At 49.5% G+C, this 12,490-nt stretch overlaps 1 protein-coding gene across 1 annotated transcript in view; it reads right to left on the reverse strand.

Moving 5' to 3' along the window:
* The window catches only part of LOC309360661 (mucin-16-like), a 55,158-nt gene extending 48,637 nt beyond the window's left edge, over positions 1-6,521 (reverse strand). Inside the window, exons 1-9 of the mRNA XM_081895334.1 lie at positions 6,249-6,521; positions 3,886-4,002; positions 2,545-2,673; positions 1,831-1,985; positions 1,676-1,743; positions 1,374-1,546; positions 908-934; positions 245-399; positions 90-157 (exon numbers count right to left, since the gene is read on the reverse strand). Of these exons, the coding sequence (XP_081751460.1) occupies positions 90-157; positions 245-399; positions 908-934; positions 1,374-1,546; positions 1,676-1,743; positions 1,831-1,985; positions 2,545-2,673; positions 3,886-4,002; positions 6,249-6,354 (998 nt within the window). The 5' untranslated portion in view covers positions 6,355-6,521. The remainder of the gene's footprint in view (positions 1-89; positions 158-244; positions 400-907; positions 935-1,373; positions 1,547-1,675; positions 1,744-1,830; positions 1,986-2,544; positions 2,674-3,885; positions 4,003-6,248) is intronic.
* Between the last annotated feature and the right edge of the window lie 5,969 nt (positions 6,522-12,490).

The following is a 12,490-nucleotide window of genomic DNA, read 5'->3' on the forward strand; positions in this document are numbered from 1 at the left end:
ATATGGACAAGGGAGGAGAGAAGATGCCAACCTTGTTTGCCTGGGTTGCCAGCAGAGCAGATATGCTCTGACCTTTGGGGAAGGCTTACCTGAGTTGAGTCACTCTGCACCTCAGATATGCCGGGCCAATGCTGCTGTTGAGGAGAATTCCATCAAGCTGAAGAAGAAAAGAGACATTGGGCATATTCTACCCTACAGAAAGTGTCCACACATCCCTTGCTAACTGCCATGGAGTCAGGCTTACCAGATGGGTGAGGTCACTCTCTGTTGCATTGAATATTTTGGAACTGTGAGTTCCCATCTCTTCCCTGTACTTGAGGTTGGTGATGGTGAAATTGAGGGTGAATTGTTCAACCGCTGGAATTGGGGTTGTTGTTTGGGCTGGCGTTGGCAGAGTGGCTGGAATAGATGTAGGTATGTTATGAATTTCCATTCCACCCTTCCCAAAGGGGAAGCAGAATGGTTATAACAAGAGGAAATCAAATGAAGGAATTCCCAGAATACAATAATTAAAATGCAAGACATCAAACTCCCAGGACTCACAATATATATTTCCTCCTTAAGACATCGAAATACTTTTAATTGCAACAAAAGTCGATGGAATAGGTGTGATTGAGAATTCAGAAAAGAAAACCAAATAAAGCAATATTCAGAATGCAAGAATTAAAACGAAGGCCATGAAGCTCCCTATTCTCAAATTATATATCCCCTTCTTAACAGATTCAAATATTTTCAATGTCAACTAGGTGTTGATCACATGGTGAGACTGATAAATCTAACAAATGAATCACTTGAATCAAAGAAGTTTCATTTTGGTACTCTTCCACTCATGCATTGTCAACATCTGCTCCTCTGAATGTTGGGGGGGGGGGTTGCTGTGTTAGAATTTAAATTTGGTTTTACTTACTCATTTCAGGAGGGGTTTCATGATAACCTATGGAAAGGGAAGAGACGTTAATTCAGGAAATTGCATAATGTAATACCACAAACAGGCTTTTCAAATACAATAGTAACTGGTTGGGATTTCTCACTATTTTGGACAGTGCACCGTCTGTACACAGGAATGAACAGCCTTCACCTCTATGAGAAAATCATCTCACTGTCAAGGGAGCCTCAGACCCTCACACAACATCTGGTGAAAACCTCCATAGTCATATCTCTGCATCATGATTAGCCCCGTTCTACCCAAACAACACACAGTATCATATTCATCCAAGTCCACAGCATTCTGTCCTAGAAATTTTGCTTCTGGAGAAGGCTGGGCTGGGGGAACTGCTGTGTTGCTTCTAGTAACATTCATGGACACACACACACACATCCACACACATCCAGATAATTGATGCACATCCAAAGCTTAAAAACCACTCAGCTACCGTTGACGTAGAGGCTGTATCTTTCCAGATAGTATTGTCCCATCTCAGTGAAACCATTGGTCTGGTTGACGATCTCGTGGTACACCTTCACCCGGTCAAAGGCGGGCGTGGTGGAGTCGTTGCGGTAAGTGCAGACGGCGTCCATTCCGGTTTCATCCCCATCTCTCACCGGTCTGGGAGGAGAGGGAAATCAGGATTCAGGATTGACCACAGATATGGACAAGGGAGGAGAGAAGATGCCAACCTTGTTTGCCTGGGTTGCCAGCAGAGCAGATATGTTCCCACCTTTGGGGAAGGCTTACCTGAGTTGAGTCACTCTGCACCTCAGATATGCCGGGCCAATGCTGCTGTTGAGGAGAATTCCATCAAGCTGAGGAAGGAAAGAGACATTGAGCATATTCCACCCTACAGAAAGTGTCCACACATCCCTTGCTAACTGCCATGGAGTCAGGCTTACCAGATGGGTGAGATCACTCTCTGTTGCATTGAATATTTTGGAATTGTGAGTTCCCATCTCTTCCCTGTACTTGAGGTTGGTGATGGTGAAATTGAGGGTGAATTGTTCAACCGCTGGAATTGGGGTTGTTGTTTGGGCTGGCGTCGGCAGAGTGGCTGGAACAGAGGGGGGAATAAATGAACGTGTGTATTCGGTAGATTTCTACCCCATTCTTTCTTAGCAAAGGGCACCCAGGATGGTTAAAAGGGGGAAATGAAATAAAGCAATACCCAGAATACAATATTTGAAATGAATGTCATAGGTTTGCCCGCCTTCAAAGGTGGCGTGGCCAGGGGGCTCCAGTGATCTGTTGGCTGGCTGGGGAAGGATCTCCCAACTGCTGGCCAATTGGCGAATGCCGGCAGGTTTCAGGTGGGAGTTCCCCAGGGGCGGGCATCTGGAACCCCTTCCCATCAAATGTCAAGGAGATAAGTAACTATACAATCTTTAGAAGACAACTAAAGGCAGCCTGGTATTGGGAAGTTTTAAAAATGTTTTTCAATGTTTAATGTTTTTGTATCTGCTGGAAGCCGCCCAGAGTGGCTGGGGAAACCCAGCCAGATGTGTGGGGTCTAAATAATAAAATCATTATTAATATGCTTCCAGCTCCCCCTCCTTTTAAAAACCATTTTTTAAATAATTAAAAACAAAACCATCACTGTGAAATTTTCTTACTTGTCAACTGGGATGCCGTGGAGGAAATTACTGGCGGCTGTCTGGGGGTTGTCACTACCGGGGTGATTTTGATGGTTGTGCGGGCTGTTGTGGGTATAAGTGGAGGCAGTGGAGGTTTTGCAGAGGAGCCTGTGGAGGAAATAGAGAGCCAGGGGTTACCATGAGAAGATGTGATGGGGAGATGAGATAATCCTTCTCCCTTGCCTGGCCTTTAAGTCCCCAGAAAGGGTTCATATCAATCAAATCGAAAGCGCTTATGTGATGCATGCTTAGATGAGCACTGGTTCTCAAAGGATCATCGCTTCGTCATGGTGAGTGGGCTTGCATGTTCCTATGACCCTTGTGAGCGAAGCTGTCGGGAATCTCGTACTCTCAGCAGGGTCACCCAAGGCAGTAAGGTCAAAGGGAAGGAGCTAGACAAAGAAGTCCTCAACAGCAGAACAGGCGGAAGATCACAAGGGTCATGTTACAACGGTTGTGAAGGTGGACAAAGAATCTACCGGTCGCCGTGATACTCATGCCATCGGAATACAGCCTTACTGATCCCCACACATAAAACAAATTCACACACAGGCGTCTTCAAAAAAGCCACCCCACCACTCAAAAAAGGTCCCATGGTGATTGGCAAATGGTAACAGGAGCAGGACCGTGAAATGTGGACGCCATGAACCAGGACATGGGGGGCGGATACAGATTCAGTCATTCTGACTAAAGGAATGAGGCAGTTGAGCAGCTCGGCAGCTGCATCCATCTCTGAGCCACCCCTGCTCTGGATCCACTCTGCTCACCCCAAAAAGGGGGAGGGACTACAAGAAAGAAGATTCCACCTCAACATTAGGAAGAACTTCCTGACAGTAAGAGCTGTTTGACAGTGGAATTTGCTGCCCAGGAGTGTGGTGGAGTCTCCTTCTTTGGAGGTCTTGAAGCAGAGGCTTGACAACCATATGTCAGGAGTGCTCTGATGGTGTTTCCTGCTTGGCAAGGGGTTGGACTCGATGGCCCTTGGGGTCTCTTCCACCTCTATGATTCTATGATTCTATTCTATGACTAGAAAAGGATGTGTGGATCCAGAATTGAAAGGAGAGGATGACAAGTGTGGCAGGAAGATTCAAGGACAATCCAATAAACATTTCAGTGTAGTAGAGTATCTATCTATCATCTATCTATCATCTATCTATCTATCTATCTATCTATCTATCTATCTATCTATCATCTATCTATTTGCAGAATATGGATAGACATCTTTTCAAAATGAGAGCAAGACCTGCCAGGGACATTGTAGTGAAGGATGGGTCAGAAAGTGAATTATCCCGAACAGTATCAGCAATAGTTAATACTCACTTGTTGTTCCGACACGGGACGTAGTTGCCTGTGGCGTTGTGGCATTCTTAACACCTCCCGGTTGCAGGATTGGCTTTTCGGTAACAGGCTGGATCACAGATTCGTTGCGTTTGGTGGCTGGAAGGGGACAGATTTCCATTACTGCCGGCCAGAGATCTTTGATGACATGTCCCTGCTCCCACTTTCAGACACAGACTCTCAGCTCGGTTTCCATCAGCCAGGGCATCGGTTGCTATGATGCATACGGCATGCGGGTCAAGAAATGCAACCGAGGCCGAGATATGTGGCAAAGGAGAAGCTAAGATGTTGTGCCAACAACTGACAGTCCCAGTGCTGTGGCGTGGCATAGGGAGGACCCAGAGGCAATTGCCCTGGGCACAAAATTGTAAGGGGCACAAAATTTCAACACCCGGTGCTGCCTCAATACAGCTACATGCTTCCATCACTGGGCTTCTCCATGGGAACCCGGAAGTGACCTCTCCAGACCATGGAACGGCTCCTATTTTCTTATCTCTGCAGCTGCGATCTCCTGGGTGACACTTATGGAGTTGAATGTGCATGCGTACTCCAACTGTTTATTTCCCACCCTGCTCCACGCAGCCCTGGGCAACCCACGCTACGCCACTGGCCCCATGGGGCCTTCCATTCAATGAGCGGAGAAGTCAGACACTTGTATGGTTGGTGTCCTGATCCTCAGGCAGGACCAGTGAGAGGAGGTCTGGGGGAACCCCCAACAACAGCGGACTGTCGAAAAGTCTTTACATGGGATAGAAAATACTGTGTTTTTTGCTCTATAAGACTCCCTTTTTCCCTCCTAAAAAGTAAGGAGAAATGTGTGTGTGTCTTATGGAGCAAATGCAGGCTGCACAGCTATCCCAGAAACCAGAACAGCAACAGGGATTGCTGCTTTCACTGCGCAGCGATTCCTCTTGCTGTTCTGGCTTCTGAGATTCAGAATATTTTTTTTCTTGTTTTTCTCCTCCAAAAACTAGGTGCATCTTGTGGTCTGGTGCGTCTTATAGAGCGAAAAATACGGTAAATGTGTCACCTCCTTCTTATGTTAATAACAAACATTATAATATTTGTACCTGTTGAGAATATTCAAATCCAAATGACTCTTTTCTGACAGTGTTGGGGTCACATCAGACTGCTGCGATGCAACACTTGGGGTCTCGGGATCCACTGGGGTTGGCTGGCCCCAAGGCCAAGGCTGCCTAATCTACTGAGCACCTCCTTGGGATCCAGTTCTGAGAGCTCTACATCCTCATCCCATTCCTCCACCCGCTCTGACCAAACCTTCCAAGATCTCTCCACAGGACTCAGGACACCAACCCATCCTCCAGGTCTCCCCATCTTCCACTGCTTCCTGTTTGTGTCAGACAGGGAGTGCCTGGGCCAGGTGACCCCATACCTGTCCTTGCAAAGCATCCTGTATATAAAGGAAGGGATCATCCAGGTTTCCTTTTGTGCCGTGTTCCTAGGCTGAGGTTCGCCCTTTGCATGAGAGGGTTAAGACCATAGAGTAAGCTGTCCTGACAGGCTTAAAGGTAAAGGGACACCTGACAATTAAGTCCAGTTGCGAACGACTCTGGGGTTGTGGCGCTCATCTCGCTTTACAGGCCGAGGGAGCCGGCGTTTGTCCACAGTTTTTCCGGGTCATGTTGCAAGCATGACCAAGTCGCTTCTGGAAAAACCAGAGCAGCGCACGAAAATGCCGTTTACCTTCCCGCCAGAGTGGTACCTATTTATATACTTGCACTGCGTGCTTTCGAACTGCTAGGTGGGCAGGAGCAGGGACTGAGCAATGGGAGCTCACCCCGTCGCGGGGAATCGAACCGCCAACCTTTTGATCGGCAAGTCCAAGCGGCACAGTGGTTTAAACCACAGCGCCTGAGAAGCTGAACATGTGAGGAGGTCTGAGCTAGTTGCTGCAGCTCAGACCACATTGTTCTCATAAGCCTCTCTTGAGTTACTAAACCAATAATATAGGAAAAAATTAGCACTGTAACTAAACTAAGTTTTACTGCCTGTGCAACTTTTTCTGAATTCTGTATGGAAAATGACATGAATCTGACCATAGGAGAGTTTGTAAGTAAAGAACTCTTAACTTTTTAAAAAGTGGAAAGGCTGAGTCCTTTTTTGCCTGCCACAGCGGTTTCCTCTGCAGAAGCTGACACTTTATCACTAAATTGGCAGATTTGTTGCAATTCAGCATTAAACAGCAAGTTTTTGTCCTGAAAGAGTCAGGGTTGTTTTGTTTTGTTTTTAACATTCAGATACAGCGTTATAAACCACAGACCTGCACCTAGAAAATTTGGGGAAAGATACATGTGGATGAGCCCTGAGGAAATAAAGGAACATACCTCTCTCTGTCTCTAAAGTGGTGGATGTCTCTGATGTGAATCCAGTAGTCTCTCCATGGGAAGTAGAAAAAGCAATTGACCATGATGCTAACTCAGTAGTACGCATTGCAGAAGTAGATGGATGTTCTCCACTAGACGTGACCTCCACAGGCACTATGGGAATAGCGGAGGAAACATGTATGGTTGATGTTGCCTCTGTAGTTTCTACTGGAGAAGTGGATAAAGATTTCGCACTTGATGGGAGCTCTGTGGTCTGCAGTGGAGAAATGGTGACTTCTGGTGCAGTTGATGTCAGCACTGTAGTCTCCATTGGTGTACTGGATAGAGCCTCAGTACTTGATGGGAGCTCTGTGGTCTGCAGTGGAGAAGTGGTGGCTTCTGGTACAGTAGATGCCAGCCCGGTAGTCGCCATTGGTGATGTGGATGGAACCTCAGTACTTGATGGGAGCTCTGTGGTCTGCAGTGGAGAAGTGGTGGCTTCTGGTACAGTAGATGCCAGCCCGGTAGTCTCCATTGGTGAAGTGGATAGAGCCCCAGTACTTGTTGGGAGCTCTGTGGTCTGCAGTGGAGAAGTGGTGGCTTCTGGTACAGTTGATGCCAGCACTGTAGTCTCCATTGGTGAAGTGGATAGAGCCTCAGTACTTGATGGGAGCTCTGTGGTCTGCAGTGGAGAAGTGGTGGCTTCTGGTACAGTTGATGCCAGCACTGTAGTCTCCATTGGTGAAGTGGATAGAGCCTCAGTACTTGTTGGGAGCTCTGTGGTCTGCAGTGGAGAAGTGGTGGCTTCTGGTACAGTTGATGCCAGCACTGTAGTCTCCATTGGTGAAGTGGATAGAGCCTCAGTACTGGATGGGAGCTCTGTGGTTTGCAGTGGAGAAGTGGTGGCTTCTGGTACAGTTGATGTCAGCATGGTAGTCTCCATTGGTGAAGTGGATGGAACCTCAGTACTTGTTGGGAGCTCCGTGGTCTGCAGTGGAGAAGTGGTGGCTTCTGGTGCAGTTGATGTCAGCACTGCTTTCTCTTTTGGAGAAGTTGATAAAGCCTCAGTACTTGATGGGAGCTCTGTGGTCTGCAGTGGAGAAGTGGAGGCTTCTGGTACAGTAGATGTCAGCCCGGTAGTCTCCATTGGTGATATGGATGGAACCTCAGTACTTGATGGGAGCTCTGTGGTCTGCAGTGGAGAAGTGGTGGCTTCTGGTACAGTAGATGCCAGCCCGGTAGTCTCCATTGGTGATGTGGATGGAACCTCAGTACTTGGTGGGAGCTCTGTGGTCTGCAGTGGAGAAGTCGTGGCTTCTGGTTCAGTTGATGTCAGCACTGCTTTCTCTTTTGGAGAAGTTGATAAAGCCTCAGTACTTGATGGGAGCTCTGTGGTCTGCAGTGGAGAAGTGGTGGCTTCTGGTACAGTAGATGTCAGCCCGGTAGTCTCCATTGGTGATGTGGATGGAACCTCAGTACTTGATGGGAGCTCTGTGGTCTGCAGTGGAGAAGTGGTGGCTTCTGGTACAGTAGATGCCAGCCCGGTAGTCTCCATTGGTGATGTGGATGGAACCTCAGTACTTGGTGGGAGCTCTGTGGTCTGCAGTGGAGAAGTCGTGGCTTCTGGTGCAGTTGACGTCAGCACTGTAGTCTCCATTGGTGAAGTGGATAGAGCCCCAGTACTTGTTGGGAGCTCTGTGGTCTGCAGTGGAGAAGTGGTGGGTTCTGGTAAGGTTGATGTCACCACTGTAATCTCCATTGGTGAAGTGGATAGAGCTTCAGTACCGGATGGGAGCTCTGTGGTCTGCAGTGGAGAAGTGGTGACTTCTGGTACAGTTGATGTCAGCACTGTAGTCTCCTTTGGAGAAGTGGATGGAACCTCAGTACTTGTTGGGAGCTCCGTGGTCTGCAGTGGAGAAGTGGTGGCTTCTGGTGCAGTTGATGTCAGCCCGGTAGTTTCCATTGGTGAAGTGGATGGAACCTCGGTACTTGATGGGAGCTCTGTGGTCTGCAGTGGAGAAGTGGTGGCTTCTGCTGCAGTTGATGTCAGCCTGGTAGTCTCCATGGGGGAAGCGGATAGAGCCTCAGTACTTGATGGGAGCGCTGTGGTCTGCAGTGGAGAAGTGGTGGCTTCTGGTGCAGTTGATGTCAGCCCGGTAGTTTCCATTGGTGAAGTGGATGGAACCTCGGTACTTGATGGGAGCTCTGTGGTCTGCAGTGGAGAAGTGGTGGCTTCTGCTGCAGTTGATGTCAGCCTGGTAGTCTCCATGGGGGAAGCGGATAGAGTCTCAGTACTGGATGGGAGCTCTGTGGTCTGCAGTGGAGAAGTGGTGGCTTCTGGTGCAGTTGATGTCAGCACTGAAGTCTCCATTGGTGTACTGGATAGAGCCTCAGTACTGGATGGGAGCTCTGTGGTCTGCAGTGGAGAAGTGGTGGCTTCTGGTACAGTAGATGTCAGCATGGTAGTCTCCATTGGTGAAGTGGATAGAACCTCAGTACTTGATGGGAGCTCTGTGGTCTGCAGTGGAGAAGTGGTGGCTTCTGGTGCAGTTGATGTCAGCACTGTAGTCTCCATTGGTGTACTGGATAGAGCCTCAGTACTGGATGGGAGCTCTGTGGTCTGCAGTGGAGAAGTGGTGGCTTCTGGTGCAGTTGATGTCAGCCCGGTAGTTTCCATTGGTGAAGTGGATGGAACCTCGGTACTTGATGGGAGCTCTGTGGTCTGCAGTGGAGAAGTGGTGGCTTCTGCTGTAGTTGATGTCAGCCCGGTAGTCTCCATGGGGGAAGCGGATAGAGCCTCAGTACTGGATGGGAGCTCCGTGGTCTGCAGTGGAGAAGTGGTGGCTTCTGGTGCAGTTGATGTCAGCACTGAAGTCTCCATTGGTGTACTGGATAGAGCCTCAGTACTTGTTGGGAGCTCCATGGTCTGCAGTGGAGAAGTGGTGGCTTCTGGTACAGTAGATGTCAGCATGGTAGTCTCCATTGGTGAAGTGGATAGAGCCTCAGTACTGGATGGGAGCTCCGTGGTCTGCAGTGGAGAAGTGGTGGCTTCTGGTGCAGTTGATGTCAGCACTGTAGTCTCCATTGGTGTACTGGATAGAGTCTCAGTACTTGATGGGAGCTCTGTGGTCTGCAGTGGAGAAGTGGTGGCTTCTGGTGCAGTTGATGTCAGCACTGTAGTCTCCATTGGTGTACTGGATAGAGCCTCAGTACTGGATGGGAACTCCGTGGTCTGCAGTGGAGAAGTGGTGGCTTCTGGTGCAGTTGATGTCAGCACTGTAGTCTCCATTGGTGTACTGGATAGAGTCTCAGTACTTGATGGGAGCTCTGTGGTCTGCAGTGGAGAAGTGGTGGCTTCTGGTGCAGTTGATGTCAGCACTGTAGTCTCCATTGGTGTACTGGATAGAGCCTCAGTACTTGTTGGGAGCTCCGTGGTCTGCAGTGGAGAAGTGGTGGCTTCTGGTACAGTAGATGTCAGCATGGTAGTCTCCATTGGTGAAGTGGATGGAACCTCAGTACTTGATGGGAGCTCTGTGGTCTGCAGTGGAGAAGTGGTGACTTCTGGTACAGTTGATGTCAGCATGGTAGTCTCCATTGGTGAAGTGGATAGAGCCTCAGTACTGGATGGGAGCTCCGTGGTCTGCAGTGGAGAAGTGGTGGCTTCTGGTGCAGTTGATGTCAGCACTGTAGTCTCCATTGGTGTACTGGATAGCGCCTCAGTACTGGTTGGAAGCTCTGTGGTCTGCAGTGGAGAAGTGGTGGCTTCTGGTGCAGTTGATGTCACCACAGTAGTCTCCATTGGTGAAGTGGATAGAGCCTCAGTACTGGATGGGAGCTCTGTGGTCTGCAGTGGAGAAGTGGTGGCTTCTGCTGCAGTTGATGTCAGCACTGTAGTCTCCATTGGTGTACTGGATAGCGCCTCAGTACTGGTTGGAAGCTCCGTGGTCTGCAGTGGAGAAGTGGTGGCTTCTGCTGCCGTTGATGCCTGCACTGCTTTCTGTTTTGGAGAAGTTGATAAAGCCTCAGTACTTGATGGGAGCTCTGTGGTCTGCAGTGGAGAAGTGGTGGCTTCTGGTACAGTAGATGTCAGCCCGGTAGTCTCCATTGGTGAAGTGGATGAAACCTCAGTGCTTGATGGGAGCTCTATGGTCTGAAGGGGAGAAGTGGTGGCTTCTGGTAAGGTTGATGTCAGCACTGTAGTCTCCATTGGTGAAGTGGATAGAGCCTCGGTACTGGATGGGAGCTCTGTGGTCTGCAGTGGAGAAGTGGTGGCTTCTGGTACAGTAGATGCCAGCCCGGTAGTCTCCATTGGTGATGTGGATGGAACCTCAGTACTTGATGGGAGCTCTGAGGTCTGCAGTGAAGAAGTGGTGGCTTCTGGTGCAGTTGATGTCAGCACTGTAGTCTCCATTGGTGAAGTGGATAGAGCCTCAGTACTTTTGGGGAGCTCTGTGGTTTGCAGTGGAGAAGTGGTGGCTTCTGGTGCCGTTGATGTCACCACAGTAGTCTCCATTGGTGAAGTGGATAGAGCCTCAGTACTTGATGGGAGCGCTGTGGTCTGCAGTGAAGAAGTGGTGGCTTCTGGTTCAGTTGATGTCAGCCCGGTAGTCTCCATTGGTGAAGTGGATAGAGCCTCAGTACTTTTTGGGAGCTCCGTGGTCTGCAGTGGAGAAGTGGTGGCTTCTGGTTCAGTTGATGTCAGCCCGGTAGTCTCCATTGGTGAAGTGGATGGAACCTCAGTACTTGATGGGAGCTCTGTGGTCTGCAGTGGAGAAGTGGTGGCTTCTGGTACAGTAGATGCCAGCCCGGTAGTCTCCATTGGTGATGTGGATGGAACCTCAGTACTTGATGGGAGCTCTGTGGTCTGCAGTGGAGAAGTGGTGGCTTCTGGTACAGTAGATGCCAGCCCGGTAGTCTCCATTGGTGATGTGGATGGAACCTCGGTACTTGATGGGAGCTCTGTGGTCTGCAGTGGAGAAGTGGTGGCTTCTGCTGCAGTTGATGTCAGCCCGGTAGTCTCCATGGGGGAAGCGGATAGAGCCTCAGTACTGGATGGGAGCTCCGTGGTCTGCAGTGCAGAAGTGGTGGCTTCTGGTGCAGTTGATGTCAGCACTGTAGTCTCCATTGGTGTACTGGATAGCGCCTCAGTACTGGTTGGAAGCTCTGTGGTCTGCACTGGAGAAGTGGTGGCTTCTAGTACAGTTGATGTCAGCACTGTAGTCTCCATTGGTGAAGTGGATAGAGCCTCAGTACTTGATGGGAGCTCTGTGGTCTGCAGTGGAGAAGTAGTGGCTTCTGGTACAGTAGATGTCAGCCCGGTAGTCTCCATTGGTGAAGTGGATAGAGCCCCAGTACTTGTTGGGAGCTCTGTGGTCTGCAGGGGAGAAGTGGTGGGTTCTGGTGCAGTTGACGTCAGCACTGTAGTCTCCATTGGGGAAGTGGATAGAGATTCAGTACTTGATGGGACCTCTGTGCTCTGCAGTGGAGACGTTGTGGCTTCTGGTACAGTTGATATCAGCACTGTAGTCTCCATTGCTGTACTGGAGAGAGTCTCAGTACTGGATGGGATCTCTGTGGTCTGCAGTGGAGAAGTGGTGGCTTCTGGTGCAGTTGATGTCAGCACTGTAGTCTCCATTGGTGAAGTGGATAGAGCCTCAGTACTGGATGGGAGCTCTGTGGTCTGCAGTGGAGAAGTGGTGGCTTCTGCTGCAGTTGATGTCAGCCCGGTAGTCTCCACTGGTAAAGTGGATAGAGCCTCAGTACTTGATGGGAGCTCTGTGGTCTGCTGTGGAGAAGTGGTGGCTTCTGGTGCAGCTGATGTCAGCACTGTAGTCTCAATTGGTGAAGTGGATAGAGCCTCAGTACTTGATGGGAGCTCTGTGGTCTGCAGTGGAGAATTGGTGGCTTCTGGTGCAGCTGATGTCAGCACTGTAGTCTCCTTTGGTGAAGTGGATAGAGGCTCAGTGCTTGATGGGGGCACTGTAGTCGAGATCACAGAACTTGTGGCTTCTGCAGATGTCACTGTTGGCCCTGTTGTCTCTGTGGTGGTACTGGATTCAGTTTCGGTACTTGAGGGGGGAACCATAGTGGAGATCACAGAAGTTGTGGCTTCTGCAGATGTCACAGTTGGGCCTGTTGTCTCTGCTGTGGTAGTGGATTCAGTTTCGGTACTTGAGGGGGGAATCACAGTGGAGATCACAGAAGTTGTGGCTTCTGCAGATGTCACTGTTGGGCCTGTTGTCTTTGTGGTGGTACTGGATTCA

Source organism: Podarcis melisellensis (assembly GCF_964234715.1).
Source record: "Podarcis melisellensis genome assembly, chromosome: 18".
In the NCBI taxonomy this organism is placed as follows: Eukaryota; Metazoa; Chordata; class Lepidosauria; order Squamata; family Lacertidae; genus Podarcis; species Podarcis melisellensis.